Source organism: Myiozetetes cayanensis, unplaced genomic scaffold (assembly GCF_022539395.1).
Source record: "Myiozetetes cayanensis isolate MyiCay16 unplaced genomic scaffold, myiCay2020 scf4, whole genome shotgun sequence".
NCBI lineage: Eukaryota > Metazoa > Chordata > Aves > Passeriformes > Tyrannidae > Myiozetetes > Myiozetetes cayanensis.
Genome location: NW_026087631.1, coordinates 20803335 through 20822212, shown reverse-complemented (window position 1 = coordinate 20822212; position 18878 = coordinate 20803335). Strand labels below are relative to the sequence as shown.

General features: G+C 39.8%; 1 protein-coding gene across 3 annotated transcripts in view; it reads right to left on the bottom strand.

Moving 5' to 3' along the window:
* Positions 1-18192, bottom strand: part of PCSK5 (proprotein convertase subtilisin/kexin type 5) — a 233342-nt gene extending 215150 nt beyond the window's left edge. For 2 of the 3 annotated variants that reach the window (XM_050329291.1, XM_050329293.1), the window contains exon 1: positions 17509-18192. In XM_050329291.1, coding sequence (XP_050185248.1) covers positions 17509-17706 — 198 coding nt within the window. In that variant the 5' untranslated portion in view covers positions 17707-18192. The remainder of the gene's footprint in view (positions 1-17508) is intronic. The other variant, XM_050329292.1, reaches the window with a different exon arrangement.
* Positions 18193-18878: the final 686 nt, after the last annotated feature.

The following is an 18878-nucleotide window of genomic DNA, read 5'->3' as shown; positions in this document are numbered from 1 at the left end:
ATTGTTTTGTTGTTTGGGGTTTTTTCATAATAATGGAGAATTTCACCTACTGTGTGTCATTCACAAGAAGTAGTAGGAAGGTTTGCCCACAGACATTCACCTCACTGAAGTAAAAGACTGAACCTCTTTCAGTTTTAGACAATTTGTGGCTCTCACAAAAATTGATTTACGGAATACTTAGGGGAAATACGCACAGGCCCTCCAGACTTTACTCAGCCTGAAATCTAAAATTCCAACTTCTAAGGCAAGGCCTCTATCCAAATATTTAGGCTGTCTGCTACCCACCTGTTGGGCTGATATCCTACACTACCCTTTATGAGTTAAACCTGTTGCCTGGATTACTACAGGCTTTAAAAAAAAAAAAAAAAAAAAAAGATAACATTTAAAAAAAAGCTGAAACCAACTACTATGGTTATCTTGAACTGCAGCAGCAAGACAATACTGCTCTAATTAATAGTTAAGAGATGAAATAATGATGTTTAGACTCTTTATTAGAGAGTGGCTGAATCTGTATGTTTCAGGAATATCTACCGGATGGGGTACAGTGCCCAAAATTATTTAAGTAAAACAATTCAAACCAACAGCAGAGCGAGAATGCTATGGGCATGAGCACAGATTGTCACTGCAGACACAACCCAGACTACACTGTAAGCTTGAATTCCAGCTACGCTTAAATGACCAAGTAACCCATTTTTCACTGCTATTTTAAGCAGAATTAACTAACAGAAATTCAACAGCCCAAATTGTGAAGATATCTCTGTATGTGCTCGAGGTAGGAATAGTCTAATTTGCCGGTTCATATCTTTGCTTCTCCTAGATTCTTTTTGCTTCAGGTTTGTTTTAAAGGGAACTGATGTTGCTGTTCCTGAACAGTGACACTGAACAAGCTGGGCTTGATCCTAAAAACACCTCTCCTTCTTAAAGCATTTTTTGAGTTTCCTAGACAGAAAAAAACCTATACTGTAATCAAGAGTTCTTGCTCAGTTATTAAATCTTTGGTCTGGAGGACAGAATAGTTCAGCTGGAAAAATGAAGTTTTCTTCTGAACCACACAAACACTGAGAAGCAAACAAAACTGCAAAATAGGCAATAAATTTAAAAATACATGGCTATTACGGCAGAAACATCAACATTTTCACAGAAATAAATCAGTTTGCATCTCTTCAACATTGTAGGAACGTGCTAACACTTTACCACTTAACCATTGACATTCCCTCTCCTGTTTAAACAGGGAGGAAAGCATATCACCTCACTGAATTAAAATACATCACTCCAGACTTCTTTTGTATTTCTCATTTGTGTTTCAGCTATTTGAACAAAGAAATTTTGTCGGGGCACTTATTTTGAGCTAGAAAAGTACTGTTTGGCTTTTTAAACAGCTAATGTCAAAAATTAATAACAGCCATTAAACTAAAGTAGCTCTGCATTACGTTCTTTCAGAAAATGTCATTGCTGTTGTTTATATGCTGCTGTATTTTGCTTTTAAAATAAAGTAGCACAATAACTCTCTCAATTGAAAAATAAACTTTAGCCTTTAAACTTTCATGTGCCTTTGTCAGTATATTCTGAGATCAATTACAATTCTTGATATCATTCTAATTCAATATCAAAGTTTTTTTCACAGTCACTTTGAAAATTTTAATGTTAATTTGAATTTTTATCTATATCTTAGGAAGCTTTAAAATTCGCAGAAAACACTACTGTAGCTAAACAAAGTAAAAATGTAGCTTAAAAAGAACATAAAATCATTTCAATTTGCAGTGGAAATTATTAATGTGAGTTGTTATATTTCATTTGAACTACATTTATAAAAAGTTTTTCTCACAGTTTTTATTTTCAAGGCTTTCTAGTCCATTCCAGAGTATAATTTAAATATATTTATAGCCTCAAATCTAAACTGTCATAAAATTAAAATCTAAATTTAAATGTAAAATTCTAAAGTCCTAGTTAGATTTATCCTAAAATATTTTTCAATATCAAAATTCTACTTCTCTAAGTAAATAAATGTTCTATTCAAAATATATTATAAAATATATTTAGCAATATAAAACCAGTTAAGTTTCCCCTGACACTCCTAATTGACCTATAACTTTCAAAAAGTTGAGGTAAATTGGTAAAAGTTTCCTACATCCTACCGTCTGCATAAAGGTTACTTTGTATAGCTGTATTTTAAAACAAATATTGTCAGATGAAATTCTGGTTTTTGAGATTACAGTACTTTATTGCTCTCTCAGTAAATTTACTTAACATGTGGAATTACTTGAAGAAATAAAGGAAAAGCCTAACAAGAAAATAGTAAATAGCAACATAAAGTGTTTTACATCATTTAAAAAAAACACCAAAAGTTTTGTCATGTACAAAGTCACAACTAAGTTTTATAGTAAAAACTAGGAGGTAAGATTAATTTATATATTAAAAATACATAAATTTGAACTGTAGCATAGCTTTATTCTAATACATGCTAAATTACAATGATTTATTAATTTAATAAATTTAATAAACTTCAATAAAATTCCTGTTATACAAGATGAACAATCCGTCCAAAGGTGATTGTGGAACCTTTTTTATATTATATATTTGTATAAATCCTGTTGCTGAAATTACTTTCTGCCTTACTGAGCTGTGAAAGTGGGAGAGGTTAACTGATTTTCTTTAAACAAAAATATACTTTGATCATATTTCTCTAAAAACAATGCTACTTCAAAAAGTGCAGGAAAAAAAAAGAGTATTGAAGCCAAATCATAAAAAGATAAATCCCAAAACACCTGTCAGGTAAATAAAGCCAAGAAAAAGCTCTCTGAATAAAGACCAGGTGAAAATGATGTTTGAGTCCTACATAGACAAGCAGTGAAGAGGAACTGTTCCTTACACCTCACAGGTAACAGGACACCACAGTAAATACCTATTCCTTCCAAAACTTATGATGGAAACATGGCCTGAGCTTGGTCCCTACCCTTCCCTGTTGCAGCTCCGAGAAGAACATGCATCAGTCTTTATGGGAGGACAAAAACCTGGCTGCCCTCCTTGAACCTGAGGTGTGCTGCGCATTAGCACCCGCTGAACATCCGCTATGTGGTACCCCTTCCGTGGGGATGAGGGCACACAAATATGCCCTCAGTGATGTTAAGAATCAATAAAATTTGAGAAGTTGAAGATATGTGTTCATTGTTCAAACATTAAATTGGGAAAAAAAATCTCACTATAGTACTCAAAACTTTCTTTCAAAGTCCATCCACCTCTTCTCTAAGACTGATGAACACGCTGTGATTATCAGAACAGCATTTTAAAAAGTAGCTAAAAATTAAAGAACACAAGGTCCTTAATTATTGCGCAGGGAGTAGTAGGGGACAGGGTTTTGTATGAATTGTAGATTTTGCTTTCCAACAGATATATGAACCTAAAACATTTGGAGGGAGATGGTGAAGGAAGCCATTGACACATCTGTCACGTGAAATGTTACCATTCAAGTACGATGATGCACATTAATAACTGCCACCCCAGTCTCACTGTGAGCTTTGCCTAATGGGGCACTGCAGCAATTGGCAAGTTCATGTCCCTATCAAATAAATTAATGCAAGGTTGCTCAGCAACCTGTGATCGTGGGTTTGGAGTTCCAGGGTAACATTACATTTTTCGTGAAAATTCTCAAAAGGAAATCAATTACTGCCTTCATTCCCATTGATCTTTTCTATACTTCCTTTTCAATACAGAGAACAGTATAATGCAAACTGGTAGTTCAAGCCCAATGAGTCATCACCTTATTTCTGCAAGGAAAAAGGAGTTCAACAAAGTGTACTGATTTTATATTGAACAAACAAAATTAACCTCTGCAGTATTTCAAGTGACTTCAATGCAGCAAGCATGCATTTGCAAGTTCAAGACGTAACAAATGTATTCTTTCATCTGCAAAGGAACTGTCAGACAATATCAACGATTCACAGAATATGCTGAGTTGGAAGGGATCCACGAGGATCAATTGAGTCCAACTCTTAGCTCTGCACAGGCCAATCCCCAGGAATCACTCCATGTGCCTGAGAGCATTATTTGAACGCTTCTTGAACTCTGTCAGGCTTGGGGCTGTGACCACTGCTCTGGGGAGCCTGTTCCAGCATAGTAATGTTTGTTTCAGTACACAACCTCCACAAATTAAGCCACTGAAGAGGAAACAAATCCAGTTAACATTTTCAGGGGGTCAAATAAATTGCCACTGCTTTCTGAAATCTTTTTTCCTGTTCCTAACTCACTACTCTGTAATTTAAAGCATCTAAATGACATACTGTATCATCCAAAATGAGCTCTGTCACTATTTTATTGACTTTTAATCCTATTTCATGTTGTATCACTGAACAAATGTAAACTGATGAGACAATGAGGATGGATACTCAGGCAGTATCATGAATGTTTATTTAAGTAGCAAACAGAACTGCCATATTCCATTCATAATTAACTACTCCAGAGTGTAAGGATTATTTCTTTCTAATGTTTCTTAACCTATACTCTCTGATATGTAATTATAATAAAGCATAAGAATGAGGGTTGAGAAAAGTTCTGACAAAACTATTTCATTCATGCGAACAGTACACAGGGTAATTAAGACACAGGTTTTATTTTTTAACAAAGTTAGAAATACTGTTAAATCTCTATCCAGTGATTTAAACATCAATATAAAACTAGTAAGCTCATTAACAGCAAGAGAATTCGTAATATTCAAAATTACTAATGTAGTGACCTAAACTAGTTACACTCTTTCCAGTGAATATGTACATTGCCAGCAGTAAACCTTTTCATGCTGTTCTTTGTCTTGTAAATCTGAACTCGGTTCTTATCAGTCATAGTAAACACAATGTTATAACTCTTTCTCATGAGACTTGATTTAAGCAATTTCCTCTTCTATCACCAATATAATTTACCAAAGTAATAAAGAAGTGACTCATGGCAATATCTAAGACTGAGTTACCTTCATCTGTGTGGCCTTTGTAGGCACTAACTCCAACATTATGAACCTAGATTATGCTTCAACTTTGTACTCTAGCAAAGTCTGTACAACACGCTTAACCAAATACAGAGAAGCATGCAACTTGTGCACACATTACTGGCATGTTCATCTATCTTATTTGGTTAATGCTAGAGCTGTACAAAAGTTTATATTTTTTTGTGTAAAAGGAAGGTTTACCAGCACCCTTTATTTATATAAGCAGTCTTCACAACCACACGCAATCCCATTGATTTTGATCAGACAACTACAGAAATACCAACTCATGTAACAATTTAGTATTATGAAAACAAAAAAATTCTCTTACACTGAAAGAAAAAGTAAATAAGTAAACTAGACCAAAAAATAATCCCTAAAAATATTGCATTATGCAGCATTCAACCCTAGTAAGAAATAAAGCATCTATATCATCATAACTAACAATTAGTGAGTATTTCAAAAGCATTACAGCACACCGAGGGGATGTTAATTCCAGTACAGTCTCACAATATTCCAATTCAAGTAGCTCTTTGCAATGGCAACAATAAAAACAAAACAAAAAAGTGTCATTAATTCAGACACATATGCAGATGTCTCCTGCTGTACTATTTTTCATAGTGCTGTAAAATTCAATTCAGCTTTTACCAGATTCATTGAAATCTTTCACTGTATTTAATGGGAGCTGCAATAGGAACTTAAGGAAGAAACGATTTTTTTTTTTAAACCCAGACCTCAGTAAGGCCTACATTTTAGATTAAGTGTAGTTAATCTAATTAAGCAGTAGCTTAAGCTTCTAAATTACTTCACACTGCAGAGAAAAACCAATGAGAGCTGATATCCAATTTACAAACTAGCGAAAAACAGGTTACAGCTTTGAGACACTATCCATTTCACATATTTAAGGAACACTTCTCGGTGGCCTTCTTGTTTGGACAGCAGAATCTTACAGCCCGAGGGCTGAGTGAATGCTTAGCTGTCTAAATGAAACAATTTTTTTCCTTGGAGAAAGGATCAAAGTTTCTATTGTACATTTGTTTAATACATTGATACTACATGAAAAATACCAAAATACTTAAATAGGGAAAAGATGGTCAGTTAGAATGATAGCACTGAATTGGTTAAAACTATGTATTCTTTATAGATGGATTTGCATTTCCATTTTGAAACATTTGTTTTCAGTCCTACACGATAAGAAACATCAAAAAAACAATACAGATGCCAGTCCCTGCCAAAACTACTTACTGTGCAGTTATGTGAGTCAGATTAATATTTATATTTGCCAGGCAAGAAATGGAAATTGCTCAAACTTCACAAGATTGGAATGGTATTTATCTACAAGAAAGCTTTCAAAAGAGCAGTCTGTTGCAACAGTAGAACCATTTATTGATGCCAACACAGTCCATAGCCCTTCTAGGTCACAGAATGGTTAACTCCTATAGCAAGCAGTGCTTTGAAACTCTGTTTAAATCCAGTTATCAGTTTTCCCAGGTGATGGTTTTGTGATTTGTCAATTAGCCATGCTCATCATACACTGGGATTTATCAGAAGGAGTCTGCTGTTCACTGACAAAGGAAATTTAAACTACTCTGCGCTGAAGCAAACATAGTGCTTGGTCAGACAAGCAGAAAGGAACAATGACAGTAATGCAGTGATGGGTGCATGTCAAGACTGTCAAAGAAATCCCAGATATTTTTCTCTGGAATTAACTTTTACTTCAATTAGGTATGAATAAAATCCTATTAATGTTGTGCTTTCAATTCATGGAAAGCAAATTACTTCCTTTACAAAGGGAGCAAACAGGAAAACTGTACACAGTATCACAGTTAATACTGTCACGCTAGCTAGGGCTGGAGTTCTTGTGTGGTGGTGATGGGACACATCTGGTCTGTCAGCCTCCCTGATATAACTGGGGTACATTAAGCATTTCTAATATCCTTCCTAAGAGACTATTGAGATTTTCATAAACTGCTACTTCAGGGAGTATAATACTTTAAAAATGGAAAAAGTTAATGTGAGCTGTAAGACCATTTTGCAAGTATTTGCATTAGTTGCACTCTACACCCAACTGATAAAACTGTCAGTGGCTCAGGGCGGAGCTTGGCTGCTCAAGAGAAAACAGTTTATTCTGCAGTCCAATCATAAAGGGCAGGGGTGCTTATTAATTTTCAAGAGAGGTAGGGGAACTTTGCCAGCTTAAAGCCCTCCCATTGCTGTTCATTCATACTTAGTTCACTGGAGTACAGCACACTCAGAAAAGCATTCAAATTTTTTTTGAAAATTTAGTGTATGATTTGTTTGCTTCAGTTCAGCTCAGCTCAATTACTGATGATACCTGACGTTCTGTAGCCCAGAATGTGGAAGGAATATGGACAGAGTAGCTGAACAAAACACTCAATGAATAAAGTAATTGAAAATCTCTCATTTAAAAAACATTTTTCATATTTCAAAATGTAAAAAAAATGTGATGTCAATTTTTAAAAGCACTACAGACTTCTAAGTCACTATTTATTAGTGTTCTTCAAAGAGGTCAAGCATATAGATAAAGATAGGTAGATAGATATACTCTGGTTGAACTTTCTAAAGGCTTTTGACAATACCTTTCACCAACAGGTTTTAAGAATTTAAGAACTCATTGCATAAGGTCTTTGCAGAAGTAAGCAATCAAAAGACTGAAAACAAAGCTTAGGAATAATAATTTATTGATTTATTTATTAAATAGCAATTAGCTTCTTGCAATGGATGGAGATCCCTGATAGAGTTTTGCTGGGTACCACTGCAGAACCTCTTTCGGGACCTACACTATCTCATTATAAACAATATGCATGGAAAACTGAGGGAGAAATGAGGTGCAGATGTCAGCCATGATAGATCTAAAGGCTGCAGTTGACTGTGCATGCATTGCAGCAGGACCCTGTAAAACTGAGTCACAACAATAAAATGGCAAATGAAATCCAATATGTACAAACTTAGCTTCACACTAAAATTAACTATTTTGAGGTGCCTAGCACCATTAAGAAGTGACAATCTCAGGGTTATGTCAGACTAATCCATGAAAACTCAGCTTGACAGAAGTCCCAACAACAAATGATATACTAGACATCAGCTGAAGTACAAAGAATAAGTACAGAGAACACGGGACTATGAGAAAAATGCAAGGCTCTAGTCCTCTCTATTCAAAGAAGACATAATAGACCTGAAAGTTTTCAAGTGGGAGAAGGATAGACAAGGATATAGTATAACTTCTGTATGATGAATAGCAAAATATTACAATACAATATATACAATACAATTTAGGGGGAAATATTTGAAATCTAAAAACTGTGTAAGACTGGTCAAAAATCATCTTTCACCATCTCTTTCAGCAGCCACCTAACAAAGCCAGTAAGTAACAAACGAAAGAGGTAGTTCTCCACACAGTGAAGTAGCAAACTTTAAAAATCCTTGCCACAGAATATTGTGGATGCCAAAAGTTTAGTTAGTTCAAAGACTGAACAAGAATCTGGACAAAAAAGACATTGAGAACTTTTGAGTATGCTCATGTAGGTTCCTCAGCTGAAAACAGCTGAAGAGTGTTAGGTAGAAGCATCGGATGCTTGTTTCGTTCATCCTCTCCCAGGGAGAGTAACTTAAAACCACTGCCTGTTCCTATGGCAGTGGTGTCTAGACGGATCTTCTAACTGACTCAGAATGACCTTTCATCCTTATGAGTCTATTTGAAAAAAGGCTTTAAACGTGAACAAAAATGTTAAGAGGATCTATTTCTCTATGTCCTAGATGTCATACTACTGGTTTTAGAGGTGTGACACAGTGTGTGTTTTCTTTTCTTGTTTTTAAGACATCAGGTTACTGTGTCAATATGTTCTACAAAGAAAGGCTCAATAAAAGAAAAAATGTTCTCTAGGTTTATCCAGAGGGTAGGCTACATATTACCATTGATTAAGCAACATATTTCTAAAAGGAGAATATTATCCAACTTTACGCTTGAATTTTAGCCACACAGCACTACTCTGCAACACTTTCATTGCCTACTAAGCACTCTTATGCAAAACCCAGCGGTTTTGTAACAGTTTGAATAAAGAATATGGTACAGGTTTTAAGTGTGACTTGTAGCATCTATATAACTTCAATTTGGCCCCAGAAGCCAGGAATCACCCCTAAGTGATGCCTGTTCCCTTTTGGCACAGAAACATCCTAAAAACAAAAAAACAAACAAAGAGGAGACAAAATTTGGTCAAAACAAGGCTCTTGTTGATGGCTATCCCTTATTTAGAAACATGCCATCCCCCTGGAAGCAGATTCCTTCTATATGAGAGAGTCTCTGCTGAGAATTTTTTCTATCCTGATTTGTTTAGAAATGTGTATTCCATGATCTTGCCTGGTTAATGTGGTTTTTACAATCTCACCTCCATCATGCACCATCTTGTAATCCACAACAATTTCCACAAGCTATTCTGCCAGGACTTCGTGCTGTAGCTCTGATACTCTTCTGGACTTGCCAATGTTTCATTCCAAACAGTTTTTTCATTCTGCAAATATCAGTCATAAATATTGGGTCCAGCATGTTGCCAAAGAAACACTGTCTTAAGGTATAAATCTTTGGCAAACAAGATTCTATTCTATCATACTTCTTCCTATGTTTGGCAGGTAACAAAGAGCACCACAGCTCCTCACCAGGGACCACATGATATACTCACAACCATGGCTGACATGTATCTGCACTTTGTGATTTCACTATTCATTATTTGGAGAGGAGAGCAAGATACACTGGTCAGTCACAGAACACAGCTCCAGAACATGCAAATGTGATACTGGAAATATCTTGCCTGACAAAGAGAGTTATTTATGTACAAAGCAGTGGGGAGGTTGTACACAAGCAGGCCATAATTTCTGGTCAAGGCAAACATGTCAATCAAAACACAGCAACTATGAGGACTGTAAAAGTGGGAAGCCTATCTTCTAATAGGAAAATAAAAGCTACAGAAGCAAAAGTAATGGCTGGCCCTGTAAATGAAACAGATGAGCCACTTAAGCACAAGAACAGACATGTAATATACTGGCCATGACTAATTCAGTCTGTAGGTTGGAAAAAAAAACCCCAACACTTTTTAAAACTGATTAATTTCAGACTAGTTTAAAACTGGGGTAAAAATTCCACTTATGAACACCTTAAGGTATATAATGATCTTGTCCAATCCAATGCTATTGAGATTTTTATATTTATTTTGAGTGGATACTTTGCAAAATAAAATCTTTATCTATATTCAAGTACCACCTGAGTAATAGTACTTTCCAAATTCCTGAAGCAAGGCACAAAAATAAACTATGGAACAGTAGGTCAAATCAACATAAGACTGATATATCTATTTATTACAGCAGAGTAGCAAACAACTGCCTGGCAGAGCTCCTCTAGAAACTGTTCTGGTCAACATTTCAACTAGTGACCCGAACCCTGGCAGGGAAGACAACATACATGAAGAACTAGAGATGATATGCAAGCACGTTGAGGGACAGGAACAGAATTCAAAACAGACACTGTAAAACAAGTCTGGAAAAGCAGGGCAACATTCAGCAAAGGCATAAGCAAGGTACTAACCTAACAAAACAAACTAACCTACTGGATAAATTCAGTGGGGAGAACAATGGGCTAGGAATTCGGCAGAATCAATCTGAACCATAGCAGATCACAGGCTAAACTCTGTCAAGAATATCATATGGCTGCAGGATAGACAAACGCTGTAATGGGTTATATAAATAGGCGTGCTATCCTGATGTCAGCTGAAGGAATCCTTATGCTGTATTCAGCTGTAATGACCTGGCAGCTCGTTGTTCAAGATGACGAGCTCTTAGAAAGACCAGAGTCAAAGAGCATGACTGGTCAAAATCTGACCTATATGAAACAAAGGTAATGACTGAGCTTGGATGAAAAAATTGTACAAGTCGGTGACAGGAAGACGGAAATGCTACAACTTTTCTGATGTTGCTTCTCTTTATGTCCATAGAGAAACAAGAAACACAGGCTTTGAACTGCAGGAAGACTAATACAGTTTTGACTTCACTGGGGCAGCGCGTAAGGAGCCAGCTAGGATTGACCACATGGAGCTTCCTTACTGAAGACCTTTGAAAACTGGGCATATATCTGCCAGCACACATGTGGGCACAGCTGCTTCTCCTTAAGTGCACTGCAATGGACAAACCAATCTGCAATAATGACCCTCCTGCCCTTCCCATCTACAGCTGTTAGCCACTGTCAGTCAGAGGTTATATCATACCAGACATGACTGATGTCTTATCATATCTATATATACCAGTATGCATTATTGATTTACCTCAGTATGTTTTACAGATTTCTTCTGGTTCTTCCATTTTAACCTAGTCTGGCCCACTTCTTTATGTACTTTGTTTGACAGAGGCAGTTCACACAAGTGTTGCCATTTGTAAGTTGGGCTTCCAACTAATTGTTATTCTCAAAATCATAATTTAGCGAGTGTTTTCCTAAGGGCTTTAAATAAAAAAATCATCACATAATTTGTAGCTTGACTACTATGCTGTTAAACAAGATTCTCATCTTCCCTCATTTTGTAACAGCATACAAAGGCTACTAAATTGCCTCTATCATCTGAAGCCATTCCTTTTCTTCATCCAACTCCTAAAAAATAGTACCAAGTTCTGTTCTCTCTCCCTCCTCGCTCTCATTTGTAACTTCAGAGACGAGAGAACTTCTGCTAAGCATGAAGTAATAAGCCACAGAATACCCTCTGTAGTCTCTGGTATGTGTGGGTATACTGATTCTGTGGCATGTGAGCATTTGGAAAAATTTTGTTTCAGACTTGCATTTTTCAAATATTTTTCTATCTGGTGGTTATTCTCTACCAGTCCCTAAATGAACATTTTTTTTCTGCCATAAGTAAGAGAAAATTCACTTTTCCTTAGTGCATCTGTGTAACCCCACTATATATATCTGCATGTGCATACAGCTTAGAGTACACCTAACATTAATTCTTTTAATACCATAGTCCTGATACTTGTCTCGTTAATACTCAGGACTTCATTAAACTTATTACAGGTATTAAATTTTAGTAAGAGTATATTCTGTTTCAGGGCTGTGACCATCCAGGCTCTTAAGGTGTATGTCTCTTCTATTATCCATCTATATTATGGGGTAGCTGAAGTTCTTTGCACTATGGGCCTACCATCCTCCCTTTTTGAGACATCCAAGTAAAGTGGTGGAGACCATAACAGCTAATTCCTTCCTTTGCTGAAGACAACAGTCTTCATTTAGAGTTTTTATCTCAAAATAAATTTCCTTTTCCCTTAACTGAATGCTTTTTTACTTCTCTTCCAATTTGAATTATTAAGTTTGCAAAATTTACTTCTGTCTTCCATCAGGAATACATTTGGAAAATGAAAAACAGCCATTCCTCCCATTCTTTCTGATCAATTGACCTTGTTACACAACATCATCTCTGTGCCATCACTGAGGTTTGAAATGAACTAATATTTGCTAATTCTTTGTGTGATTTGCTAGTATTAAATCTATAAACCCCCACTAAAAAAAAAAAAAAACCAAAACACACACACAAAAAAACAAAACAAAAAAAAAAGCAAACCCACAAAACAAAGAAACAAAAAAACATCAAAAAAACCTCCCACCACAGAATACATATTGGTAAATCACATCAGTATTTACATTATTTAAAAAAAAAATCTGTATATCTAACTGAGTCCTAGGCCACACCTCAAAATTAGTCACTTAGATATCTTTTGGTTAATAGTGTGTATTCCCTGAAGGAAGAAAATTGGAGGGAAAGGGTAGTCTGTCACTTGTCAAGGGTAAGGAGTAAGCTACTAAGTTCTGAAAGAGATCAGAAAAGTAAAGTTACTGGAAAAATATTATAAGGTGAGGAAAGATGTGATCTGGAAAAGTGTTAACCCATCCTCAGTCCCTGCTTAGAATTAAGAAAGAGAAAAGGAACAGAAGCATCTGAAGTTTACTCCTGAACTAACTAATGCAGTATTCATCTTCCTTGCTGGAGCCACAGATAAGATATTTTTATCTCTTCCATTCTTCCAGCACCTCTGGGGTATCAACTGTCTGTTTCTTTCATGCTCCTGAACCTTCAATTAAAATCTACTGCCTGAACAAGAAACTCTTGGCACCTGATGACAGCAAAGTAGTCACAATATTTAAGCCAATTGTACAACACACTATACAAACTATATGCTTAATTCCTGACAGCTACCAACACTGGAAGAAACGTTCCCCGAAGCCAGTGACAGATACTTTGTTCTAAGAGAAACGGCTGCTTTCTGTAGCCACTCCAAGATAAAAAACATGTCCACAAGGAGCTGCTGGAGGATGCATTATACCCTAAATTGCTGCATCCAGCATATAACTTAGAACAACTCCTTTGCTGCTTTGCATTATACTACCTTACTGCAGCCCAAGAGGGCTTGCCAGTCCAGACCACTGTCTTAGAAAACCCAAACAAAAAGATCAGATTTTTTTCACATAAGACAAGGATTTCCTTGCTAGAGAAACTACTAATTGCACTTCAAGGGTAGGCTAGAAAAGCTTGCAATACATTGAGGAAGGGGTGGGGGGGAAGAGGAAACCTCTATGCATTTACGTCCCAGTATTACATATGAATGCTATTTTAAAGTCCAGTGAAACACAGGAGACACACCTTACATTGGTAATACAGGAAACAGAAGATAACCAAGTAGCATGTTGGAGCAATTTGTAGGAAACAGAAATCAAAACATATAGCCTATGGTGAAAAACAGAGAGTAAAAGAGGATTCTTTCTCTGTTATGCTATGTCCCTCACAAATTAATGCAAAGCTCCTATTTTAAATGAACAGAGAAGCTAAAGCTTCAAGTTTCCATAACAAGACATGGAGACCACAGAAGAAGTTTGAGAGCACCAAGAATTTACCAGAAGGTGTGAGCAGAAGGAGTTCTCCACCAATCATCAGCAGGTGATCTCAAGGCCTCTTTTAACACCCCTTTCTGTCATCTGTTTCTGATTGACTTGTCCAGTCATTCAGGTAGCCTTTGCAGCTCCACCATGGCAATAAAAATGGACTTGAAAGGTATTTCAAGACTCAGCTGAACATTCTCCAAATCCCACAAGAATCAAAAAAAAAGAGGAAAGTTAAATTCCTCTTGTTACCAGGAATGTACTAAATAACAAAAACTGGAAGAAGGTATGTTGGTCTGTGTTTACAATTCAGGGCCTTCTTGGACCTACTATCTTGTCTCCTCTGATCAACTTAATGTACTTTTCAATGCCATTTTTCCACAAATACAAAACTAACAGAATGCCTGGTAAGAATAAGACCTTCAGAACTCCTCTTTTCCACTACTCCCTTCACCTCTAATCACACAATTAACTGTTGTCAGAATACTCCTGGTTTGCAATTGAATTCCATTTTTATACAGTTTCATTACCTCTTATCTTGAATATTTTAATTAGATTATTTTTCTGAGCAATTTGTACTGAGTTAGTTCTTTGGAACAGCTGTAGTGGAATTTGGATTTAGTTTTTTGCACTTTCTTCTTAAAGAGGAGCTTTTCATTTTAATTTAACCAAAAATATTAAAGTTACTGTGTAACTGTATGAGGCAATTCCACTTATGGGTTATCTCTTTCAATGTTTTCACATGAGTAAATCCTGCGTACCGCTTATTTCTTTCAGTGTTTTCATAGTGTATTCAATTAAGAGAGTATCTTTCAACACCTCACACAAAAGAGATATTAAAATTGCTTACAATTGTTTCTCCATAATAAACAGCAGGTAGCTGCCCTGTTCTCATCTTCCTTTGCACTTTCTCTTTTTTGCATCAAATATCTTTCTGCTTTTCCAAATATACACAAAAAGCAAGTCTAACTCATCAGTCCAGACTAGTCCTAACTCCCTTTCTCCAAAATCTTACTCCATTTACCCATCTTTACCAAGAGATACAGTCTACAAAGAGTGATTGAGAGGCTTTATAGAAAACAGTGCACTTTATTTATTGATAAGAAATTCAGTGATTTTACACAGGCTTTAAACCATATATATTCAAGTGTTAAACTACATATGGTCAGACCACAGCCATTTGGATTATTTTATGAACACTGAATTCTCAAATTATAAATTCTATCTAGCAACCAGGGCAGTATGATGCAAATTGTACAAGCACTAGCTGGAAATAAAAGAACAAACATTAGACTGACTACCAACATACTAACGAATGTGCTGTCACAGAAATACCATTTGGAGATAATTTTGCAAGAAGTTCCCAGAAACTGAACAATGGTCACGAAAGGAAACCTGCATAGGACTTTGTGCAAACGCACACCACTTCTTAGCACATGTAATGGTAGAGTGCAGAGCTACATGTTGGCACAGCACGTTGACATCTAGCACCCAGTTACTCCATTCCAAAATACATACAGGAAGTTCTGTGGAATTCCTTCACATACGCCCGCATGTGCTTCTTCTTATTACAGACTAGTTACAGCCAGAAGGTAAGGAATAACCCATCAGCCTAGTTTATGCCACTGTGGAAGTCTTCTTTCTCATGTATCCATCATTTAATATTCTTGCATCTGTCTTTCCCTTGCACTCTCCCTACCTGTATAAGTAAGTAAAGGTATTGGTTTCTTCACATCTGCACATTGGCTGTCTTTTTAGCTGTATACCCACTAAAGTATTTTTCAGCTTTTCATTATTTATAATCTCTATTTTCTCTCATTCTCATCTGTATACCCAATGAGAAATTTATCCATTATTGATACCTCATAGCTGTATGCACGGCACTTTCACCAACATATAAGAAACTATTTTGGCTCACTACATTCTTTCCCTAATTCAACATGAGGTCTGGATATGCAAAGTATAAAAAGGCAGGCTCTGAGCTGGCCAACCAGCCTGGCAAAATTAAAAGTCAGGGAAAGTGCATCCAGCAACCAACTGTTGCTTATTTGGGCATATAATGGCCCAGCTAGGAATACAGAGAAACACCTTGAGCAAAACACATGTAACACATACAAAAAAAAAAAAAAAGTGATCAATGCAAAAAAATTTTGTGCTTGGAATCCTAAAGGGTAGTTTTGAGGTGGTAGTTCAATTTTTACATGAAAGCTTCCTCCCACATTTTTGTGCATCCAACTGGAAGTAGCACTGCCTGCTCACCTCAGTGCTGCAAGAGAGAAGCTGGTAGTCTTTTTTTTTTTTTTAAGGTAACTGCATCTTTGCACATCATATTTTGTGCTACCTCAGTGACATTTTCCAGTTTTTCTCATGTAAATTATTTACCTTAATAGACTGCACAGCTATCTTATTCAGGCTTGCAATGATTGGTAACACGTGGGAGATATGCTTCAGACTTTTGAGTCAATGATGCAGTAAGTGGGAACTCATTCTACAACACAATAGTAATCGTGTCTCACTTTGATCTGATTGATATGAAAAGCCTGCTGTGTAAACGCAGCTGCGTTTTTGTGAATTTCATGTATAAAAGGAAGCATTCTGTACCTGTAAATGCTCATTTCTAACTTTTCAATTCATGTAGTAGAAACTGATGTCTAGAAAGAGTGTACTTGGACGTTTACACCCAAACACACAACAGAGTTGGTTATTTTTTAGGCACTCACCTAGCAAATCCTACATATGTAACTCATATTTTGAGGACAATTGTTAGGAATAACTAGAAAACTGAATATAAAGTCCATCGGAAAAAGCGATGTTAGAACATTTTATACAGAACTGTGCCTAGTTGTAGCAGGGGGCACTATCATATGACGGGATCCAGTGAGAACCAGGTGTTTACTCACTTGCAGTTTCTAAATCTGGCTGGATCCAAGAATTTCCCGTCAGTGTGATGTGTGGATCTAGGCAGTTCAGGTACGGCCCCGGCCCTCCGGTGCGCTCCCCTTTCCCGCGGAACCCGCCGGCAGCCACACACCCGGCACCGCTCTGGGACACCCTGGCCACCTCCTCCTTCCGCACGCCCCGCCGAAGCGGGGGTCGAGACGCCCCCCACGGCCGCAGCTGCCACGTCCCGGCTGCCGGGGAGACAGAAGGGCACTCGCTGCAGAACGAGCTCCTCTTGTACCAGCGCTTTTCAATTTGCAAGGTGGGGGCAGGAGGGCGCCCGCGGCGGAGCGAAGTTCAGCCGCCGCGAAGGCAGCGCGGCGACGGGACGCCCCTCGGCTACGATCTCCCCTTTCCCCCCCCGCGAGCCCCGCTTCACACCTGGCCTCGTAAGAGGAGAACACAGCCCCAAGCCCTCCGGCATACCTGCCCCCGCGCATCACCTCCCGCGGCCCACGCCGGCAGGCCGGGGCGGCGGGCGGCTTCGCGGGCCGCCCCGCGGCGGCGGTGGGGCCTGAGGCGGGGCCGGGGTCGGGCAGCGGCCGCGGGGCTGCCCGTCCCTTGCCCTTGTCCTTGCCCCTGTCCCGGCGGCGCAGGGCGGCGGCAGCGCACCCTGCCGCCCGCCCGCCGGCCACAGCGCCGGCGCCCGCTAGGAAGTAGTTGTGAGTAGGGTTACCTGTCCTATATTGACGTATCCGTATTTGCTCGCTACCCTGTTGGCCTCCTGGAGCCCCCCGGTTATCCGCACAGCCCAGTGGTTGGTGTAGAGGCGCGTCCTGCAGGCGGGCAGCAGGAACCCTAGCACTAGGGTCAGCCGGCAGAGAAGGTCCCCGCCGCCTCCGCCTCCCCAGCAGCAGCGGCGCTTCCAGCCCATCTTCTCCTCCTCGGCACACAACCCCCACAAAACTTCTTCCTTCTTCCGAGACGCTTCTCCTCACCTCCGGGGGGCACCGGCGGCGCGTCCTCCGAAGTTACCCCGAGGAGGAAACTAGGAAGAGCTTGGAGTAGTGCATTGAACCGCCTAAGGGTTAAATGATGAGGGGTTGGGAATAGTGGTTCTGATCAGTGATTGCTGCTGTCTTCGCTTCCCGCCGCTCTCCGGGGTAACTTGCTCGGAAAGCTTCTCTCACAGTTCCTGAGCGCCAGCTTTTCCCTCTATCCCCGGCTATATGGGAAGTCGTCTCTCCGCGGGGAGGAGGGTTCCTTCTCCCTCTCTCCGCGTTTCCCTCCTCTCTGACTTCCTTCCCCCTGCCAAGCCGTCTTCTACGTCCTCTCCCGCGTCTGGCTTTTCTTCGCCTGTACTCGCTCCCCAGGACCACTGGGACGCCGGCGGCAGGCGATGTGTGAGTGTTGGCAGCTGAGCGCCTTAGTGTACTCTGGCTCGGCCACCTCCCTCTCCCTTCTCCCCTCCCTCCTCCTTCTCCTCCGCCTCCTCTCCCCGCCCTCTCTCCCGCCCGCCCGCAGCGCCGAAGGGCAGGGGAAATGGCAGCCGGGTTGGGCCCGTGTTGTGCATGTTTGTGCGCTCCCTGGCCCCGGGCTGTCGCTGGCCCCGGGCGTGGCTGCCCCCGAGCACTCTTCCCTGTCCCCCCGCAGGCCGGGAGGTTGCCATCCGGCCGGCGGGGCTGCGGCAGCCGCGGCGAGGTGCGAGGCCTGCAGCAAGGCCTCGTGCCCGGCACCGGCGGCGGCCTCCCGGCCCTGCCCTCGGGGATACCCGGGGCGAGGAGGGGCCGGGGGGAGCCCCAGCTGCCCCAGTCGGCCAGGTCTGCCCTTCTGGCCCCGGGAGAGTGAGCCAGAGTAGCAGGCAGGACAGGAACAGCCTCTCTGCCCCTGTCCGGCAGCCGCGGGCTGTGCCGTGCACCCGCCTGCTGACCTCACTTTACAGGCGCTGGACACTGCCATTTAATGCCGAGCTTTCCCCCACAGCCCGTCTGTCCGATGGTCACCATGTGCAGAAAGAAAAGTGGGTGGCTGCCACTTCGGCAGAGAAGGGGTGGTCCAGACCCAGACGGGAAGGACGGCCTTCCCAGCGCTCTCCCGTCCCTGTCC